Source organism: Gracilinanus agilis, chromosome 2 (genome assembly GCF_016433145.1).
Source record: "Gracilinanus agilis isolate LMUSP501 chromosome 2, AgileGrace, whole genome shotgun sequence".
Taxonomy (NCBI): domain Eukaryota; kingdom Metazoa; phylum Chordata; class Mammalia; order Didelphimorphia; family Didelphidae; genus Gracilinanus; species Gracilinanus agilis.
Genome location: NC_058131.1, coordinates 596,835,485 through 596,858,721, shown reverse-complemented (window position 1 = coordinate 596,858,721; position 23,237 = coordinate 596,835,485). Strand labels below are relative to the sequence as shown.

Genomic DNA, 23,237 nt, shown 5'->3' with positions numbered 1-23,237 from the left:
AAGAAAGAAAGAAAGAAAGGAAGGAAGGAAGGAAGGAAGGAAGGAAGGAAGGAAGGAAGGAAGGAAGGAAGGAAGGAAGGAAGAAAAACTACTTAGAGTGGAATCCACAAAAAGAGGTTAAAATCAAAAGCATCTGGCCAAAGCAGAAACATGGTCTTATGTTGTATTTTAAAGTCCTGGTTATTCTATTCTCTTGTCCCTAAATGCTCCTGGAATCTGATAGACTAAACTATCTAAATAAGAAGAGCAGTGTACTTGGAATAACACTTAAATTAAGTTCTTGCTCTGCTAATAACTAGTTATGTGATCCTTGGGCACGACACTTCACTTCTATTAACATTACTAGGTTTAGAGTTGGTAGGGATCTTAAAAATCATACAGTCTAAGCCTGCTTTTACAAATGAGGAATCTGAGGCCCATAGAAGTTAGGTGATTTGACTGAGGTCACACACAAATTCAGGATTTGAACTCTGAATGAAGTGCTCTTCACCTACTACCAAAGAACCAATCAGTTTTTCCATTTGTAAAACGAAGATAAAAATCTCTGCATTATACTCTTCAAAGAATTGTTGTGAGGTTTATAGGAGATGATATATGTAAACTATGCTATAATCATAATTTTAAACATGAGCTCATTTTGTCATTTTTACCTGAGTGGTAGTAAAGAGGATCTCCATCCCCTGAGCTCCAAGGAAGGCTTCTCTGCCAGACTGGATGTCGGTGATGTGCTTGAGGCAAAGTAGGAGAGACCTTCGGATTTGGATGAAATCATTGGAAGTATCATGGCTTTGCCAGTCCTGGTGTAGTCTAAGCAATCCATTGAGATAGCCTCTGTTCACTGCCCTCCTGCTGTTTGACTCTGAAATCAATAAGAGAGAGCTCCATCAGTCACAAGATCATCTGCACCAGAGCTGCTAACTAATGCATGGTCATTCAAAATAGTCAGCTTTCTTCCAGTGCAGTGATATGCCCTACATTTGAAAAAAGCCAAATTCTACAGGTTTTAAGGCAAAGGACTCTACTAAACTGTCTTAATTTGACATTTCTCTATCATATGTAGCATCATTATAGTTTGTAGTTATTCCTTTAATATGTATGTTACCCCTGTCCCAAGGCATATTTGTATGAGACTCTCTCTTTATTGGTGGAGATGAAAGCTCTATCTTACAGGAAGAATGGGGTGGAGTTGGTAGGAGGCAAGTGTTTCAGTTCTTAGCCAGTCCCCCTTTGGGACTCCCCAAGTGAGAGTTTACTTCAAGCACGGCATTGAGTTGGCTTCTGGCTTCAAGAAAAGATGGAAGCGATCAATGCAACTTCAGATTGCTAAAGGAAAAGACTCTGGGAAGACATGAGAGGAGCAGATAGTCTTCATCATTTTCCTCTAGAAGACTCTAGCTCTAGAGTCTAGAGATTTGCTACTCTAGAGACTACAGAGAGTTTCCTTTTAGGTGAGATCCAGGATTCTCTCTTGGTGGATAGAAGTTACTCATTTCCAGTGGGAGAGCACCTTCACTCTTTGTTGTCTAATGTATATTTTCCTTTGAATATATTCTCTTATTTCTGTCCTATTATAATTTGGGTAAATGAATTTATTTGGTATTCTCTACATATGTTCATTGTGGAACCAGTATTAGGAGGGAAAGGGATTAATCCTTGGATATAGAGATTGGTGTCTTCCATTCCCTGGAAAAGGACAAAGAAATAAAAAGTTTAATGGAATTCAATTATATCCCTTACAAACAATATTTAAGGGAGCAGATAGCTTAGTTCTTTCCTCATGCCTGTCTCTCCTTGAGGAGAACAGAGTGATGGCTTCTGGCCCCAAACTTCCTGCTTTCCTTCCTGGTAGGAATGAAAGTCTCCCTTAAAAAAAGGTAGCAAAAGAGGCTACAGATACCTATTCTGCTTCCATTTAAGCCACACACAAGGACAGTATCACCACCTGTGTAGCCTCATGACATAGGTGGAAGCTCATCACCAATCTTTCTTTCTGTTGCTACATATACATATATATGTATTAATATACCTGCTTTTCCCACTATAATGTAAATCCTTTTAACAACCCTTACTTACAAATTCCTTGTAAGTAAGGGTTGTTAAAAAAATTCATTGTATGTGTATTCCCAGCAATTGCACTAGTACCTAGCACAAGTAAGGGTTTAATAAATGCTTGTGGAATGATTGTTGGTGCCTGCCAATCAATCAACAGTAATTCATTAAGTCCCTATTGTGTGCATATGATAATCATTGGTAATAAAAAGGCCAAAATATGGTCCTTCCCCAAATGAACTTATTTATGTTTATTTGTAGATTAAAGCACATACAAAGTAAGATACAAAATTCAGATAAATATGTATAATAATTCAAGGTAAATTCCTAGCTATTATTACATCCTACAACAAATGAAATAATAAGTTCAATCTCTATCCTGTCAATAATGTGCAGTTTGGAGGTTCACTTCTGTGAGAAGAGAGGGAAATAAAAAACCCAGTGAAAAGTGTTATTTTTTTCACTCTTTCCACATCTGTGTCCTCTCCCTCAATACCTACAAACACAGTCTCTCTCTATAAAAGGCCATCTCTTCTGTCTTCAACACACCCACTCCTTCCACTGTCTCCTTTTATTCTAAAAGTTCAGTAAAGGTAAGGAAGCACTGCCTTGGTGTCCCATTAACAACCTTCAGGTGTCAGAAGTTAATTCTTCTGAAACACAGATGGAAAAACTCAGGCCATTGAGAAGCTGAGAAAAATGGTAAGAGCAGCAACATGCTCTCTGAATTGTTCAATTTGCTATTGATACACAGAATTCTGGAAAGGAAAGAAGGCTTTGCGAGTCATCTATTTACACTCACTCACTCACTCACTCACGCCTGCCTTCAGACAGCCCAAGCTTAAGCTATGTTAGACAGAAAAGAGGCTATTCTATTTCAAAAAAATCTATCCTATTTTTAAAGACCTCTTGGGAAAGCAAATCCACCATCTCACTCCCTCAAAAACACATTGAATGTTGAATATCCTTCACTGTCGGGAAATGTTTCCTTATGTTTAGCCTCAATCCCTTGTGCTGAACCATAATCCCATTTTCTCATGCTCTGCCTTCACTTAGGACAGCTCCATCAGAAGAGAAGAATCAGAACTCTATAATGAAGCAAAGTTTTTTGCTTTCTCTTTTCTGAGAGCCAGATTGCAGGAAGGCACCTAAAGGCTAACAATAACTGTGGTTTGGGTACTTGTAGAATATAAGCTGTATCAATTTACAAGTCTTCTTTCTTATGAGCTGTAAACTAGGAACCAGTTAAAAGGACTAGGTTCCAATTTCCCATTTTCACAGACATATTTATAAACTGATCCCAGACTTTAATGTGTAGTGAGAGCCAGCTTGGACCACACAGCTTGATTAGAAATCCCTTCAGAATAAAAATAGTGGGAATCACACCCAGAGCCACAAGCTAGGGGAAAAGAGGGGAAACATTTTAGATATATCTGGTAAATGGCTGGGGTGGTGTTGGGGGGATGGGAGGACAGATGCAAAAAGAATGGGGTGGGAGGACTTCCTGTTTCCTGATAAGAGAAATGATGATTTAAGCTTCTGCCCCAATGTTACCAAAAATCTTGATTTAATGTCAAGCCCTCAATATTGGCTGAAAAGTCAACATGAAGACTACTCATATACATTGAATGAAATGGTTTTTATGATATATTCCCTGTCTAGTTCTATAAACCACTGACCTTTTTAACAATTCTTAATACCAAAAGGACTTTAATCATATGGCATAGCCTCTTCCAATTAGATAATTCTCATTCATTGAAACAGTAATGTAATAATAATAATGTCAACATATTCAATTTTGGAAGTGCTTTTCTTTCTAAAAGTTCCAAGCACTTTCACTATTTTTTAACCCATTAAAGGGAGCTCCTGGGAAGGAACTTCCTCTACCAACACAGCTCAACAAATTCTCTTTGATTTAGAGATTTAAAGAGTTTTCTGATACACCGATATGTCAAGTGACTTGTCCAGGATCACATCTCAAGTCAGAGACAAGATCTGGATTCAGGTTTCTTGATCCTGAGGTCAGCTCTCTATATATTCTACTACCCTGCCTCATATTTTATTTCATAACAAATTTATATAGGATAAGAGTGGATGATGATGATTATCTATCTGCCTCCTCTTAGGCTTCTTTGCTGGATCCTCATCCAGATAATACACTTCAACCACAGGCATCCTTCAGGGTTCTGACTGGCCCCTCATCTCTTCTCCCTCTATACTACTTTACTTGGCGTTCTTATCAAGTCTTCTGGATTTAACTCATGGATTTAATTACCATCTCTGTGCTAATGATTCTCAAATCTACCTTCCCCAACCCCTCTGCTGACCTCCAATACAGTATCTCCAAAAGCTTTTTAGATATCTCTAACAAGGTGTCTTGTATACATCTTTAACTTAACATGTCCCAAACTAAACACATTATCTTTCTTCCTAGGCCCTTCTCCCACTTTCTTTATTACTATAGAGCAGCGGTTCTCAAACTTTTTTTTGCCTACCGCCCCCTTTCCAGAAAAATATTACTTAGAGCCCCCTGACACATACTATCACCACCCCCTTACAGTTATTCACCACCCCCAAATGCACCTGTGGCCATCACCACACCCTGGATCGCTGCAGCACCCACCAGGGGGCAGTAGCACCCACTTTGGGAATCACTGCTAGAGAGGAAAACACCAACTTCCCAATCCCTTAGACTTGCATCTTAGGTATCATTCTAACCTCCTCACCATCTCTCACTCCCCTATCCAACTGATGCCAAGGTCTGTCAGTTTCTCATTACTTTCCCCTCATTTTCCCATAACTCTCCAGAAATTGATATGTTCCTTTTACTAGATCTTCTTCTTCTCTCAAGCTCTTGAACAGTGTCATTCCACAATTCTGTCTTGAACTCTTTCAAACTTCTTTTTTACACTATCTCTATATTCCCTCTCTGTTGGAGTGATTGAGAGAGTCTCCCTACATGAGGTCATGTAGAGAAGAAAAATTAAAAAAAAAACTGGACTCAGAAAAAAAGCAAAAAGGAATGACATTGAAAAAATTAAAAATAGAAGAATTAAGGAATGTGACAGAGAAAAAGAAATCAAAGAGGTGGGAGAAATAATCAACCCCTTACAGGTGTCAAGAAATTGAATTAAAAAAATCCTTCCTCCAAATTTTAAAGCCCCCAAAGATATATCACTCTCTGTTAACATACTACTTTTGTGTCTTTCTATGAGATCTCCTGCCTTCAATGAATGATAGGTGATTTCTGAACCATTCACAAATTATCCTGTCTGCATATATTTTTCCTCTTCTTCTCCCAAATATTTCCTAATGTTTTTCCCTAAAAAAAAGGCATAAGGCAGATTGTGGGAAGGGGGGAAGAGCATCCACCTGCAGGGTCAGTGATCAGTTGTGTTCCTGGCCAAATCTCTCCAGTGGAATATTGATGAGCTGCCTTTTGGCCTGTAAGCTTCTGGCAGACTCTTTCTTAGCCAGAACTGACAGGTCATTTGGGCACTCTTCTCTCATGCCTATATTCCTACAATGTCCTAAGCAAGAGCAATTCACACCTACCCTTTTGTCTGTTCTGAGGTTCTGGCTAGATTGATTGTGGGGTAACCCCATGGGCTCTAAATTGTTCAACAAGATTTCTGCTCAGGATCAAAATTCTCTCTGTGGCTATGTAGGTGTAATAGCATGGAGAAATAACACAGAAACCCACTTCTTTTATTCCAGAGGGGGTTTTTCCTCTTAATATAAATGGGACATTTTTCAGCTTGTTTGTCTAATTCAGACTTCTCAGGCTCTACTGAGCCTTGGTGTAATTTCTGACCCATTTAATGCTCTTGTTTAGTCTTCTTATAACACTTCATTCAGCCATGACCTGAACTTAAAGTGATGAGTTCCACTGATCCAGTGTTGCTGTATTTGGGGAGGGTTTAAATCCCCTTCATTACCTCTTTTAATTGAATTATTCTTTTGTATCAAAAAAATTTTCTATCCTTGGCTGGCCCTAGCTGTAGAAAACTAGAGTTCTGGCTCTAAGTAAAATTCTATCCTTGCCAATCTTAAGGGCAGATATGCCTACTGAATGTTTTGCACATAGTCAGCAGTTTTATAAACATTTATGGGGAGAAAATTAAAACAACAAAAAGGGCAGGGAGAAATAAGGTGAAAGAGAAAGACAGCATGGAAAAGATGAGGAAAGAAGCTTTATATGAGTAGGATTAAAAATAGTTTATTCTTTTACAATGATATCTGATCAGTGATTACACCTCAGGGTACATAGAAATAGTAAGGAAAAGCTTTTTTATTTTGGTCTTAGAATAGCAACTTGGAGTATATGAGATTTAGTGTTCCTCTAATGACCTTCAGCTATTCCTCTCCCACTTTTTTTTGTAACCAAAAAATAAATAAATAAAATAAAAAGCTTTAATTGTCTGAGAGTGAAAATCCCTTATCAAATCCCAATGATTTTATTCATGATTTTCTGTTAATCCTCAACCAGCTGTCATGTTTACTAACCTCTGAAATGGTTATAACTCCTTCTCCCCCCTCACTCACACACCCCACTCTAAATCAATCCCTTTCTCTGAAAATGGCTTGGGGAGTTTTGTGAAAAGTCAATAAGCATATCAAAACCTACATGAGGAGATTCATCAAACTGAGAAAGAGCAAAAGTATAGGAAAATTTGTAGCAATAAAATAAGGCCCCAATCACTTATTGAGATAAGGACATTTGAAGCAAAAATAGCATTTGTCTAGAAAAGGCATAAGGTGATATAGCATCTGTTGGTGCTGCTCAAAGGGGATGAAAATGGGGTCAGAAAGCTGTTGTTTGTCCTTCGTTTTCAAAGAGAACCAATGGCATCACAGAGTGATGTCTTGACTTGCAAATGAATTGGATTTAAGTGAGGCAGAGTTGAACAAAGTTGTCAGCCTCATTCTCTCTTCCAAACTCACTAAAGTCCAATGGCAAGACAAAAGTCAGGATGACTGGCAGAATGTGGTGGAAGACCTTGGTATCTTCAATGTCTAATGAAGCTCTAAGCACTCCACAATGCCTCCTTCAACCTTCTCCATGGTCTTTGGAACAAGTTGTTCTCATTAGCCTATTCTACCAGGGGAAGTCTTCACAGGCTTGGGGGTAGACATCTGTCTAACTCATCCCCATCAGTTACCTTCAGTTTGGTTTACTCTATCTGCAAAGATAGTTTTATTGAGCCATGGTCACTAAGCATGCTACAGCTTCTTGGAGCCACTCATGAGAGTTGGAGGACAGGTGGACACCAAAGGTGGATAAGCAGCCCTGAAAAGGATTTGGCAAGCCCTCTAACCAAAGAAGCCAGTACTCCAGGAACATTTCATAGATCCTGCCAAACTTTAAGGAGGCAAAAAGATATTCCAAAGCTCCATTCTCTTTCACCCCTTATTCCTACCTCTATTTCCGTATAAACTTGACTTTATTTATGTGCTCTGGGTAGTTTCTGAGGAGTGCCCACTACCGTCCCTTCTTCACAGTAAAATGCTCAATGCAAAGTAAGAAAGAATTTGACCTAGCCTAGTCTTCCTCCTCATGCTTCTGTTCCTGACAAAAGCTCATCACATTCCTCCAAGGTACTGCTCTCAGTTAGCTGTCAGGTCAGAAAATGAATTGACTAAAGGACTCTTGCTGAAGTATTTGCTAGTTGAACTTAAAGTGTTACCTTTCCCATGGGTGTTTGCATTTCATCTAAGGACCTTTGAGGACCTCAAAGTTTTCAAGATGAATGAATCTCTAATGATAGAATTCCAGGCCTTATGACAAGCTGATAGTTAAGGGCATATCCCAGGTCCCCTTAAATCACATTTCACAAGCATGAAGGTATTCATATGACAAAACAAAAGAATGATTTTCTGTATAGAATGTCCCTTCTCAAAATCACAAAATACCAGAATATTAGAGCTGGAAGGAAATTTAGAGGTCATCTAATATAAACTGATTTTACAGAGGAGACCTACAAAAATGAAGTGAATTGCTCATCCTATTATAAACATATTTTATTAATTCAATTTTATTGTAAGGTTATGATCTATGGAGTAGCCAGGATCATGCAAGAATTGAAATAATACTCATTTACATAGGACTTTACATATATCACTCATTTGATCCCCCAAAACCTTTTTGAAGTAGATTCTATTGTTGTTCCCATTTTATATATGGAAAAAATAGGGTACACAAAAATTAATTGACTTCCCAAGGGTCACACTACTAGTAGGTGTCCAAGACATGATTCAAACTCAGATCTTCCTAATTCAAAGTCTAGCATTCTATGCCAATTGGCTGCTTACTATATTCAAGATGCTATGCTAAACACTGTGGATATTAAGATAAAAACAAAAGTCTTTGCCCTCAAAGAGCTTACATTCTACTAGGAAGATACAAGTAAATAGAAAATATACAAAAAATGGGGGGAATTGGAGAAATGGAGAAAGAAATAACTGAGGGAGGTAGGGGTTAGGATGGACTTACAGATGTACTTTAAAGAAAGTGAGGGATTTTATGATGTGAGTCAAAGAAGTCAAATGTTCCAGACCTAGGAGACAAGTTTTTAAAAGGCACAACAGGCAGGGAATAGAATGCTTTGCATGGGGAATATCTGATGGGATGGTTTGGAGAAGGAATTGGGTCTAGGATTGGTGATTATAGTAAAAGCAATATCCTAACCCCATTCCCCATTTAAGTTGGGCTAGTTTTTCTTTTAAAAGTATCAAGACTTGAGTGATTAAAGAGGTTAAAAGCTCAGACTGTCAATATCATTTCATTATTGCCTGAGTAAAAGGTGGCCATATGGAACTCCAGAGGCACTCTGATACTTGGCTGTTGGATCATTATGGGTAATTCTGCTCATCTGAATGAATCTGAGACATATTCAATGCCTATCCTTGTTAAGCATTTTTCTCCTGCTCCTGCAGAGTAAATCTCTTTTTTGTTACCTGTTAAATGGTCTATAACTCTTTCATTCTGTTGAAATCTTGAGCCTAAAATACAAGGGAAGTTGCTTAAGTCATGCCCAGCCTAGAAACATGGGGGTTATATGGTGAACATTTTGACTACCACTGCTATAAGTCCAAGATTTTGTGATATGCCAAAATGAAAGAAGTTCTAATGCTCTACCTGACCAGACCTCAACTGGAGTGCTGTGTTCTATTCTTGGTCAGTCAGTAATTAAATGCTTAATGAATGCTAAGAATTATGCGAAGCGGAACATGCAAAAAAGGTAGTTCCTGCCCTCCAGAAGCTCACAATATAACATGCAAACAACTATATATAAATGAGCTATATATAGAAGAAAGATACGAAAATTAAGAGTGATCAGGAAATGCCTCCTATAGAAAGTAGGTTTTAGCTGGAGCTTGAAGGGAGCCAGGGAAGATAAAAGAGAGAGATGAGGAAGAAGAGCATTCTAGGCATATGGGAGAAACCAGTAAAAATGCTGGAGTTGGAGTGTCTTGTGTGAGAAAAAGAAAGGAGTTCAATGTCACTAAGTTGCACACCATGTGACTGGCAGGAGTGGTATAATAAAATATAAGAAAACTGGGAAAATATAGGGAGAGGTGAGAGGCAGGTTTAAACACATTTGAACATCAGAGAATTTAATATTTGATTCTGAAAGTAATAGGGAGCCACTAGAGATTTACTGAAAAGGAAGGTGACATGGTCAGACCTATACTTAAGGAAGAGCACTTTAGCAGTTGAAGAGAGACTGGACAGGAGCATACAGAAACTAATGGTAGGATGGTCAACCAGAAGGCTATTTCAATAGTCCAGGCATGAAGTAATATGAGTCTTTACCAGGATGGTGACAGTATCAGAGGAGAGAAAGAAGAGTATGCAAGAGTTATTTTAAAGGAAAAATCAATAAGCCTTGGTAATAGATTGTATAAAGGAAAAGAGAGAGGGACAAGAGAAATTAAAGTCTTGGATAATACCTAAGTTTCTAGGTGACTTGGAAAATGGCAGTGCCCTTGACAGTAATAGGAAATTTTCAGAAAAAGAAAATGAGTTCATTTCCGAGTTTTACATGACTACAAGATATCTAAAAAAGAGATATCTAATAGGGAATTGAATATACAGAGCTGGAGGTCAGCAGAGAGGATGGGGATGGATAAGTAGATTTGAGAATCATTAACATAAAAATGATAAGTGAATCCATGGGAGCTGATGAGATCCCCGGGGATTTAGCTATCACCCTTTAGAAAGAACATTGTAGGTTTAAGTTACTTTTATAGAATATAACCAGGTTGTCAAGGGTACTCAAAAGCATATTATACCAGGATTAGTTATAGAAACTGAGCATCTTTTTACTGGAGAAGAGAAGGTGCAGAGAGTACAAGATAAACAAATATATACCTTCAGGTATTTAGAGGATCATCCTATGGAACAGGAATTACTTGATTCCAGAGGGTCAGTGGGTAGCAGTTGCTAAATTCAGATGTAGAAAAATGTCCTAAAAATTCCAAGTGGAAACATAGAAAAAAGAGATCTTTGAACAGAAATTGGATATCCTCTTGCCAGGGATTCTTTAAAAAGAATTCCTAGTTCAAGTAGAGTTGGACTAGAAGACTCCAGGTGTCACTTCCAATTCCAAGATTCTGTGGACCTAGGACAGCTACTTCCTAAACCCTAGGACTGTCTTTCCTATTCTCCTAGTGCTGATCTACTAAAGTAGAATCTTTACAGCCATATGATCTGCAGTCAGTTTAATCCACTCAAATCAATAAACAACTTAAGCATTTGCCAGCTGTAAGATCCAAGGCTATAGAGAAGAAGGGTATGTAAAGAAATGGCCAAGACCTATGTCTTACCTGCAAGGAGCTTACAAAAAACAGAAGTGTTTGCATTATCCCACTTTCTTTCAATTGGTGTGTATAACAGATAGTTAAATAGGCTGGCCACCAGATGAGGATTTTTTTTCAGCCCCAGACACTCATAAAGTCTGTCTAGTAAGACATAAAAGAGTTGTGATCTGCATCAGCGGATGAAGTACCCTCAGCCAATGAAATCACTAGCCCTTGAAGTATTCAAGTAGTAAATATACTCAGTAGCCTTGTATAAAAATGACTTATAAACCTCAAATGTCTTTGTTGAAAGTCACACACTGCCCAGTGCTAGTCTTGGCGGGGAGGAGGGAAGATGTTCAATAAGCAGGGTGTTTTTTTTTTAATTCTATGCCCTGTGCCATTGCTATTCTTTCCTTAGGATACTCAATACCTTCATACTGCCCCTCAAATATTCAAGATTCTCTGTCACCTTTGGAATTCCTCCCAGCCTGCGTTCTTCAACAGTGCTCCCATTTTTTCAGCCACCTACAGCCTTCAAAGTTTACTTGATATGTTCTATTCCCTTGCAGCTTTTTAAGATGATATGGATAAACTAAATTAAATTAAGGTATTAATCATGGACTATGGATTAATAATTTACTCTCCCCAGATATAGAGATGATTAATAAAGGCTTCAGTCAATAACTCACCCAAATTACATTTTTCATTTATTGGCTCTCTAACCAATCAACTTCAAATACAATCAACTTTAGAAAATTTAATAAGGACCTACTATGTGCTGGGCATTTAGGATACTGGAAGGCCAAAAAACCAAAAACAAAAAACCCTGCTTTCAAGGAACCTATGTTCAGTGATAGGCATAAAAATATGTAGAGAAGTAACTACAAGATCATTTGTGGAAAAGGAACAGAATCAGAAGAGGCTTCAAATAGGAGTTGGCACAAATGCTGGTCCTTGAAGAAAGCTTAGAATTATATAATAATATGGAGCAATCTGTGAAAAAGTACAGCAAGCAAAAATGTCATATAGCAAAGGTATGCAACAGTTAATAGACTAACTTGACTGAGAAAATGAGCCTGTGAAATGGGAAAGATCTTAAATGTTCCCCAAGGCTCTTTCCTGGGACCTTTTTTTCCTATATACTATCCTACTGGTGACCTCATTAGATCATGTAGGTTCAATAACTATCTCTATGCTTATGATTTCTAGATCTAATCTCAAATGCATCTCTCTTTCTCTCTCTCTGCCTCTGTCTCTCTCTAGAGTGGTGTGCTATTTCCTTATCCAGTTGATTTTAGATATAAGGAACTGAGGCAAACAGGGTTAAGTGACTAACCCAGTCACACAGCTAGGAAATGTCTGAGGCCAGATTCAAACTCATGAAGATGAGTCTTCCTGGATCTAAGTCCAATGTTCTACCCACTGAGCCACCTAGCTGCTGGCACTCTACAATTTTGTTACTATCTTGTAAAATTTTATACATATATCAATAAATATACCTCTTAAAAACAAATTCTGCATAGAAGTTAACAGTTTCACAATGTGAAAACTACTGTTTTATTTTTTCTTTATATGATGACAATTTAAAATTGGTTGAAGATTACACTTACAACAGAAAAAGAAAATTTAATTAAAAAAAGAATATCATCCTCCTCCACTTATCCAGGCTTGAAACTTTGTATTTAACTTTGATTCTTCTCTCTCCTCTTCCCACATCCATTAATTTTTCAGTCCTATCTTAGCAATATTTCAAGTTTCTCCTCTGCACTGACTGATTACAATGCAGATTCTGTCATATTGATTGGCGTATATGCCCATCCTTTCTACTAGAGTGTAAGCTCCTTGAATGCAAGGATTGTGTGCCATCTTTCACTTTTGTGTCTGCATCACTTGTAATATTAATTATTTAAGAAACATTTGCTGAATTGATTTTGTTGAATGCTGTCTCAGAAGAAAGATTTAGGCAGGTCTTACAAGCTCTCAAAGGTTCAGCAGGAGTAGCAGTGTCTTAGACTAGGAAGCACAACAATATAGGTACATAAATATAATTAATGTTAATGCCAAATGTAATGGAAATTGCACTCCATTATCATTAGCTGAACTAAAAATAATGATGCTGAGTTAGTGTGTATATCTCTCACTTTACTGAATATATGTATATGTATTCTTATTCAGTTGTCTATAAAGCAAATGTCAATAAAGAAAATTATATTTTCTACTGGATTTTTTTAACCCTTACCTTCCATCTTAGAAACAATGCTGTGTATTAGTTCCAACATAGAAGGTGCTTGGCATTAGGAATTCAGTTACTTGCCCAGGGGCACACAGCTAAGAATTGTTTGAGGCAGGATGTGAATCCAGGACATCTCATCTCTAGGTCTGGCTCTCAATCCACTGAGCCACATCTGACCCCTTCCCTTGACTTTCCTTATAGTATTGGAGATGAAAGCTTTGGGTTAGGAAGTTAAATACAGTGGTAAGAATCAGGGCACATCAACTATTGTCATATATAATGTATTACTAGATCAGTTTCTGACCTTAGCATTTTCTTATTCCTTGGATCTCCTCAAATATCACTCTCCCCTTTAATTGCTATTCTTTTATGTTTTTGTAAAGTAGAACAATGTCTCCAATGTGTAGAGATTATAAAATGGTACACATGCAGCTCCTAGAGCCTAACTCTTCTGTTCCCTCTTCTATGGATAGTCACAATATCCAACAGAAGTGGGTGGCATTACCATATTTTATTATGAGAAACTTACAACAATCACATGATATATCTAGCTTCAAAATTCACAGCATCATAGATTTAGTGCTAAAGGGACCTCAGAGGTCATCTAATCCAACCCCCTAATTTTATCAACAACAATAATAGATCATTATACTTAGCATGTAACACATGCTTTGAGGTTTACAAATTGCTTAATACACATTAAATCATTTGATCCTTAGAAATAAGCCTATAAACTAGGTACCATTATTCCCCCTTTTAGACATGAGTAAACTAAGGCCTTCATGGCTTCAGTCACATAGGTAATTAGTGTGAGAGATAGGATCTAAAACAAAGTATTCTGTTTCCAGGGTTAGTTAGTACCATACAATCTCCCATTATCAGAATCATCGCCCTTTGCTCTGTAGGAGTTGTTGTTTAGAGATTCATTCATTTAGAAGGAGAACAATGCTTTACATAATTTCACTCTTTCTTCAGCACTCTACAACAGTTCCAGCTCTTCTGTAAAGCCTTTGTTCATCTCTGTCTGTCATTTTATTATATTCTGCCTTGTATTGTAGTTATTTTTTTAATATCTTAACTCTCTTGTAGACTGTAAGCTCCTCTAGGGCAGGAACAGTGTCATTTCAACTTCATATCTCCCCTGTTTCACACAGTACCTTGAACATTGTTTTATAGACAAGAATATTGATTTTATTGGGGTAAGGACCTCCAAGTGAGGAATTTCTCTTGCTTAAAAGAAACCCCACTTTCTCTGCCACTCCTACTCTTATAAAGAATTCTGGGGCACCAAGGTATCAAGTGACTTGCCCTGGGTCACATAGCAAACTCTTGAGTTGTGGGACTAGAATCTAAGTCTCCCTGATTCTGAGGCCACCTCTCTATCCACTTTATCAGGATTGCATATAGTAAAGATTTAATAAATGTTTGGATTCTGTATAATGAATTAATATTCTTCTTCAGCAATTCTACTAGTTTGAATTTTCTATCATTAATTTACTTTAAATGATGTATACTTGGATTAGCTCGATCAATTATCAAGTTGCCTTAATTGTACATACTGGCACAGGATTATAAGTCTAAGACCTAAAAAAATGTGGTCAGGACTGAAAGCATTTTTGCTATAGGAAAATGAACAATGAACTAAAATCACATTTCCCCATAGTCTCAATGTTCTAATTTTTTAAGCAGTTGCTCTCTCAGGAAGGTGTAACGTATTACAATAATACCACTGATAACCTGTTAAAAGTACTAAGTAAAGCCTTATCAGACTGAGCATATCTGTCAATTCTTCTTGAATTGTTCCATTCTGCCATTTGGTAATTTAGAAAAGCCAAATAGACCTTTGACTTGTAGGTGTTTTGTTTTCTTTCTTGGGCTCCACTAAGGAGTCATAAGTTTTTGTTTGAATGTAAGACTACTGAAGATGTCTGAGCCTGTTATTTGTAGTATAGTAACATTTCAAGGGATCTAATGATCTCATCCATGGAAGTGTTCCCCACAGTGTTGCCTACCACAACCCATCCATTCCTACCCATACTGAACAATTAATGTGCATGTTTTCCTATATGTTTATCATAGAGTGGCCACTCAATATACTTGTATCTTTACTGTCATTCTTCTGATATAATAATGGTACCGCTGGGACTTTAAAATTATACCTCAGTTATATATTGCTATAGCCAGACTAATATATCTTTTTTTATCATGACTTTGCTTGATGACATCCTTTATCCTATTTCTTGTACATAACACATTGTCTACAATACACTGAAGCTCACACTTCTCTTATCTCCCTTTTGTCTTTTGGTTGACCTTCAATTTTGATTCTTCAGAAACTAGTATTCAATCATACACAGACTTGAAGAACATTCGTTTTTAAAAGATGGACCCTTGTTTCAGGGAGTAGTCAGAGATGATTGAAAGAATTTTCATAAAAACAATACAGCCAGCTCTCCTCTTTCTTCTGCACTCTGCTCACCACTTATAGTGTCTATCTAAGAGGCTACCATCTGCCATGCCCACTAATGGATAAACTCAACAAGATGTCTATTCTATAGCATATTATAATCTGAACATTAAGCATTATTTCCCTCCTTATTTTATTTTGTTTTGTTTTCCTGTGAGGAGAGTTGGGCCAAATTTAATGAGAAGTTATAGATCTCATTTAGGAGATTCCATAAAGTTTAGGGATTCAATGCAATCACCATAATGCCACCAGCAAATAAGAGCATCTGGACATACTTACTAACTATAGGAAATCTCTCCAGTTTGGGTTCTACAATAACTACAATAAATATAATAACTCTCTTCTATAACAGTGGCAAATACCATTGGAAAACATTGCATTCCAGTTCTGTCTGATAATAATGATCAGAGCATCTTTGAAAAATGTGATTTCTATCATTCTATCTTTCAAGGAATCTTGTATAATTTTAATACATTCATGGGAGATGCTTTATTGGAGAGCCCATAAGGTAACATGTTGCTTTACTGAATTCAAAATTCTTTACAACAATCAATTAAAAAGCATTTACTAAAGTCTTGCTATGTGCCATGCACTGTGCTCAGTGCTATAGATACAAGAGCAAATCAAAATGATTCCTGGATATAGGGATCTTTTATTGTATAAAGGGAAATGGTAAGTGCCCATATAGCATAGGTAAATCTAAACTGTGTACAAAGTAAATATAAAATTATTTAAGGAAAAAGCACTAAAAGGTAAAGGGATAAGGAAAGGCCTGGTGGGATAGACAACATGAGATAAGGTATGAAGGAAGCTATGTATTTTAAGAGGCAGAGGCAAAAAGTTAATTATAGATAAGAGGAATAGTCACTTCAAAGGAACATGCCAAGAAATGAAAGGTCATGTATGCTAAAAAAAACAAGTAGACCAGTTGGCTATACTATAGAGTGTGTGAACAGAAATTGGGTATAAATCTAGAAAAATAAACTAAAGCCACATTATGAAGGTCTTAAATGCCACATATAAAAATTTATATTTTCTTCTAGGGGCAATAGGAAGTAGTAAGGATTTTTGAACAGAATGGTATGGTAAGACCCTGACTTTAGGAATATCACTTTGGCCCCTATATGGAGAATGGATTGTAGAGAAGAAAAACTTAAGTCAAGGAAAGTAATTAGAATTTGATTGCAATGGTCCAAGTAAGAATAGATAGTGATCTGAACTAGGATAACCATTAGTGTAAATAGCAGAGAGTTATTGTAAGAGATTTAGAGATAGATCCATCAAGATTTTATAACTAATTGGAAAAGATATAAGGACTGACAGAGAGTAAGGTGTCAAGGATGACTCAAAAGTTGTGAACCTGGGTGATAGATAAATGGTGGTGGCCTTTACAGAATTATGTAATTAAGAGCAACAGATAGGTTTTTAAGGAAAACTAATGAATTTAATTTTGAAAGTATTGAAGCTGAACATGAACTGATACAGAATGAAATAAGCAGAACCTAGAGAATATTATACTCAGGAATAGCAATATTGCACAATGATTAACCGTGAAAGACTCAGCTACTCTCTGCAATACAATGATCTGGGACAATTCTAAAGGACTTATGACAAAGAATGCTATCCACCTCACCTCCAGAGAAAAAATAGTTGGAGTCAGATGCAGATCAAAGAATACTATCTTTCACATCATTTAATTTATGGTTTAATTTTGAGCAATATGGAAGTAAGTTTTGCATTTTCATACATGTATGTCCCAGAAAAAAATGGTTTACCATCTCTGAGAGGGAGGGGAGAAGGAAAATAATTTGGATCTTATAATTTTGGAAAACATGCTAAAAATTGTTATTATACATAATAAGGAAAATAAAATATCTTTGAATATAAATTCCAAAATAAATTGAAGAAAGGTAAAAAAAATTGTGTTAAAGCTGTGATGCTTGTGGCACATCCAGTCTGAAATGTCCAATTGACAAATCAAAATCAAAATAGGTCAGCTGCTCATAAGAGAGAACATTTAGATAGATAGAAAGATAGAAAGATAGATAGATAGATAGATAGAAAGATAGATAGATAGATAGATAGATAGATAGATAGATAGATAGATAGATACATACATACATACATACATACATACATACATACATACATAGATGGATGTAAATCAATTGATCTGGTAGTCATCTAAGCAGAAAAAACTGAAACACTGAAACCGTAAAAGAAGATGACATCAAAAAAGAAAATATAGAGAATGAAAGAAAAGAAGTCTTAAAATATAGAATAACATACATAAAGAGTAAGAGAAGCACGATGATTCCAAAAAAGGGACTAAGAAAAAGTGGCCAGAGAGGTAGGATAAGAGAACTATGAGAGAGACAAAAATGGAGACATGAGAATATCCAGAAAGGAAAGAATGGTCAACAGTATTAAATATAGCAGAGAGGTCAAAAAAGATGAGAACTAAGAAAAGATGATTGAATTTTGGCAAATTTAAGTCTCAGTTTCAAAGTATTTTCAAATGAGTAATGAGGTCTAAATACAGAATGCAAGGGGTCAATAAATGAGTGGGCCAGATGTAGAAACAATAAGTATATACAGCTTTTTCTAAGAGTTTGAGGATGAAAGAGAAAATAGATATAGAATATTAATAATTTGAGGTAGTGTCAACTGAGGGTTTTTAAGGATGGGAAAAGCCTTAGTATGTTCATAGGCAGCAAAGAAGAGGCAGGTAATTACTGAAAGACAAAATTTGGGAAGGGGTTAAGATTTGGGGAGAATTGCAGAAGCAATCTGGCAGAGGGAGATCAATTGGAGAAGTTAACCTTGGTAAGGAGAAGGGTCACTTATTCTTCAGATACTCAAGTGAAAAACAGATTAAGATTTAAAGCAAAGGTTGAAAGGTAGAGTAGTGGAAAAGATGGTGTTTGTGGTGGATCAATTAATCAATCAATAAGCATTTATTAAGTGTTTAGTAAGTATTCACCACTAAGTATACAAAATGAGTTTTCCTGACATTGGGCTAAGGGCTGAGATTTTTTAAAAATACTTTTTAAAAAAAGCAAAAATAGTTCCGAATTTCAAAGGGCTTACATTCTAATGAAGAAGGCCACATGTGTGTATGTATATATGTGTGTATATATATATATATATGTGTGTGTATACATATATATAATGTTACATGTAATATATATATTTTATGTAGATACACACATATTTATAGCCACTGACCAGCCAGTACTTAAAGTTTGTCCAATATCTGAGTATTTCCAATCCATGTGAAGGCTAGGTAAGCTTCCTTTTTGAAGAGCTCTTTACCTCCCTTCTCTGGAACATGTTTTCTCTCAGCTTTCTGTGTGCTAACAAGTCTTTTAATGAGCCAGAATTGAGTGTGTATACAAAAGATTCAAACAGATAAACTCTCACTTTCTGGTGGGAGTAAGGCAAAAACTGTTGAAGCCCTGAAGGTGGAAGAGGAAGCTCAAGCCATCTTTCTCCTAACTCCCTGTCATATAGTCATAAAAATATGGCATCATTCTTTCTTCTATTAAGAGAATGAGTAGGAAACAGGTGGTAAAGGAGAGCATGCTCCTAGTTTTAGAAGCTGTTAATACTTTGATTCGTGCCTTACTTCTCGGCAAATACCACTTTATAAAAGCTAATTTGTTAATTGGTTAAATGATATTACAGAGACATTAGCATGTGATATTAAAGGAAACACTCTAAATGAAGAAAGTTCACGAATGGCAGAACTAGAAAACTTCTGGACTCCGAAGGGAGATAATAGCCAAGCCTGTTACACGCTGAGTGGGTTTGGGAGAATCAGTCCCAGAGTCTATCTGCTACATATCTATTAACTGTATAGACAATATTACAAAGTAGATAGAAGAATAACAGTGGAAAAGGCACTAATAACTCAGAGATGGAGATGTGATTGAGAGCAATAACAGGACCTGGAAAGGATTCCTAAGAAAACATGTTGACAATAGTTATAATAGGATCTAGAGTATGGTAAATATTCTCTACTTCTTTTATTTGAGTGTCTCACCAAAATTTCTTTAAATTGATTTTTTTCTTCAACTTTTTATAAGGCAGTATTACTTAAAAGTTCCTACCATCTTACTCTATAAGATTTTTCAAACAACTTTCTGACTTTCCTATTTAGAGAGCCTCAAAATCCATGAAGACCTCAGTTCAAATTTTACTTACGACACTTACTTATTGCTTAGCCCTGGAGGTAAGCCCTGCTTACCTCAATACTGTAGGCAATTTTCTAAGGTTACAAGTTGAAGAGAAGGTGCTAAGCTGCACTGAAAGAGTTTGCCCACTCAAGTTCCTAATACAAATGAAATAGATCTATCTTGTCCTTATATCCTATCACTATATGTTTTTCAGACTGGATTACAATATAAATCAATGTTGTCCTAGGCTGCCATGACTCTACTTGACATACAGGTCAAATGTTGATAATGAATGTGGTTTCTAGGTTCTTTTGTTCTCCTCATTATGGCAACTAATTTACACTGCTTAAATTTCTGTATAAAATCGTTATTAATGTTGTCAGTGTTCTTTTCCCTAGCCATTTCCCCCTTTGTTAATATCAGTAATTTATTTAAATAGGCCATTAGAGTAATTTTTATTGTATATCATATATTTCTCTCATTTTCTTCATTTTAATCTTTACTCTAACAAGTTGGTGGTCCAACTAGAAATAGTCGTTTCTCTCTCATGTGAGAGTGATTCTCACATGAGTAGCAAGTTGTTTCCTATCACTTAAACTGCATTTTCTAATCATTCTCTTCATTTGTGCTCCATTGTTTTTACTCTTTTGCTGATAACATCCAATGAGAGATGATATTATAAGGGGGGAGACTTCAAACTTTCCCTTCTCTGAGGTCCACAATACAAATCCAATAACAGGGTCTCAGCCCTTTGCTTCAGTATTAGTTTTGTTTTAGATGAAGAGATTGGAAACTCAGAACTTTTCAGCTCCAAAAGGTCAAACGACCTAGCCTCCAGACATAGAGGCTTCTGGAATACCTAGGATCCCAGAACTTGGGTTTTGCAGGCAGCTCAGCATTGGTACCCTGAGGAACAGAGTAATGATTTTGGGAATGTGAGCTTCAGAACTCAGTTCATTGAAACTGAGATAGAGTCATTTAGAAGTCATGCCATAGTCAAACAGGAACTTGCTGAGAACAGTGCTATTTAGGAACTGAGCTAAGTTTGAACCCTTTCCTCTAGGGACCAAAGAGGTATAGAGGAGAGTTTTTCCTGAGAGGCTGAGGGAAAATATTTGTATTTTTGTTCTTGCTTCATATTTGAAATAGAGATCCCTTTGTAAAAGCTTAAAAATACCCATCCACAATTTCATTTTTATGTAAACTTTTGCATTATTTTCATCATGGAAATACTGATTATTTGTAGCCATAAGTCTTCTGTACAGTTTTCAAGTCTTCCAGCTCTCTCATTTCATATTCCTAAACTATACCATCCAACCTATTTTTCATTCTCCTCACATATGCCCACAACAACATTGAATATATTGAGTATTGAAGTATATGTTATACTATTTTTCACATCAGTTTCCTTATGGTTTTATTTTGAGGTTTTACAACAATGACCAATATGGAAGTATGTTTTGCACAAAAATATGTGTATAACCCAGATCAAATTGTTTGCCATGTGTGAGAGGGGAGGAGGGAAAGGAGGGAGACAATTTGGATCTTATAATTTCAGAAAACATATGTTGAAAATTTTTATTACATGTAATAGAGAAAATAAATTATATTTGAATAAAGCAGGGTGTATTTTAACTTAATTTGAGCAGTCTTCATGGAATTTTTCTATTTGTTCATCCTTAGCAGCAAATTTTGTTTTTCAGTCATGTTAGATTTTTCCTGACCCCATTCTGGGTTTTCTTAGCAAAGAAACTGGAATAGTTTGCCATTTCTTTCTCTAGTTCTTTTTACAGATAAAAAAAAAGTAAGGCAAACACAGTAAAATGACCTGCCCAGGGACACATAGAAAGAATTTAAGACCAGATTTAAACTCATGAAAATAATTCATACTGACTCTAGATCTGGTACTCTATCCATTGCACCACCTAGCTGCCTAGATGTCTGCATCAGACAGTGGCAAAAAACTGCAGTTCTTCAAGACTCTTTCTTGTTTTGTTCTGCAGATATGTAGAATGAGCAATGCGATAGCTGATAACCAACTACCACATGAAAAGATCTTTCTTGTTGCCTTTTGACTCATGATAAGACTATACTGCAAGGTCTTTAATTAATCTCTCAAAAGGGAACTTATGAGCCATTCTTCCATTTAGCTGCAATTTCCTTCTTTTGTTTGCTTTTGTTTATACTGAAAATGTCAACATTGGTACAATTTGGTTATTCATTCATAAATGGACAAGTATTACACATTTAGAATAACAATTCTCAAGTCAACATTCACAAATAGCTTAAAAACTGTATGATTCTTGGCATCCTCTACCTTGCTTTCCACTATTCTTCTATCACTGCAAGTGATAAGGGAGACATAGGACTAAGATATACTTTATAGTTTTCTTTCTTTCCTGAGTTGCCATGGTCAAATGATTTATTGCCAAGTAGCCAGTCTAATAGTGCTCTCCAGACTTGGTTAGACTAGTCTTCTAGGGAAAAAAGAAAAAGAAAAAAGATAGAAGATGTCACCATACTAAAAAAATCTTTCTAGTCTGACAGTACCTATTGAAGTTTGTTTTCCACTGGAACTGCTTTCAAGATTTAAAAGTTTTCCTAGCTGTGTGACTCTATGCATGTCACTTACCCTTCATTCCCTCGTCTCTACCACTCATCTGTCTTGGAACCAATACACAATATTGATTGTAAGAGGGAATGTAAAAGTTTTGTTTCATTTTTTAAAAAGAAAACTACAGGATTACCACCACAATTAAATGAAACATTAGAACCAGAATTTATGAAGGTGTTTCATAGGATCATGTGATAATCTTAAAATACCTGAGTTTGAAACCTTAGGAATCACCTAGTCTAAACTCCTCCTAAAGCATGAACTGTTATCTACAACTTCTCTAATAAACAACAGAAGAACTCCAATAAATTAGGTCTTTCCATTTTTTTTAAACCCTTACCTTCAAGGGCAGCTAAGTGGCTCAGTGAATTGAGAGCCAGGCCCAAAGATGTGGAGTCCTGGATTCAAATCTGACCCTCAGACATTTCCTAGCTATGTGATGTTGGGCAAGTCACTTAACCCCCCATTGCCTAAGCCCTTAACCACCCTTCTGCCTTAGAACTGATACATAATATTGATTCTAAGACAGAAGTTTACCTAGAATCAATACTAACTAACGTGCCCAGGGTCACAAAGCTAGGAAGTATCTGAGAACAGATTTGAACCCAGGATCTCTCATCTGTAGGCCTAGCTCACTATCCACTGGGTCACTTAGCTGCCCCTAGTCCTTTCCATTTTAAACTAATCTACCACTTCAAAAATATTTTCCCTTTTAATATTAAACCAAAATCAACCTTACTTATACAAACCAAATGAATAAATAAAAAGGCATTTATTAAGGTCTTACTATGTGTAAAACATTGTGCTTCCAGTTCTGCTTTCTGGAGATAAGATGAATAATTTTATTCCCTCTTCCACAGAACATCCTTCTAACATTTGAAAGCAACTCAT

At 36.4% G+C, this 23,237-nt stretch overlaps 1 protein-coding gene across 1 annotated transcript in view; it reads right to left on the bottom strand.

Moving 5' to 3' along the window:
* The window catches only part of AGBL1 (AGBL carboxypeptidase 1), an 832,111-nt gene that overhangs the window by 725,146 nt on the left and 83,728 nt on the right, over positions 1-23,237 (bottom strand). Inside the window, exon 7 of the mRNA XM_044660138.1 lies at positions 651-859. Within this exon, the coding sequence (XP_044516073.1) occupies positions 651-859 (209 nt within the window). The remainder of the gene's footprint in view (positions 1-650; positions 860-23,237) is intronic.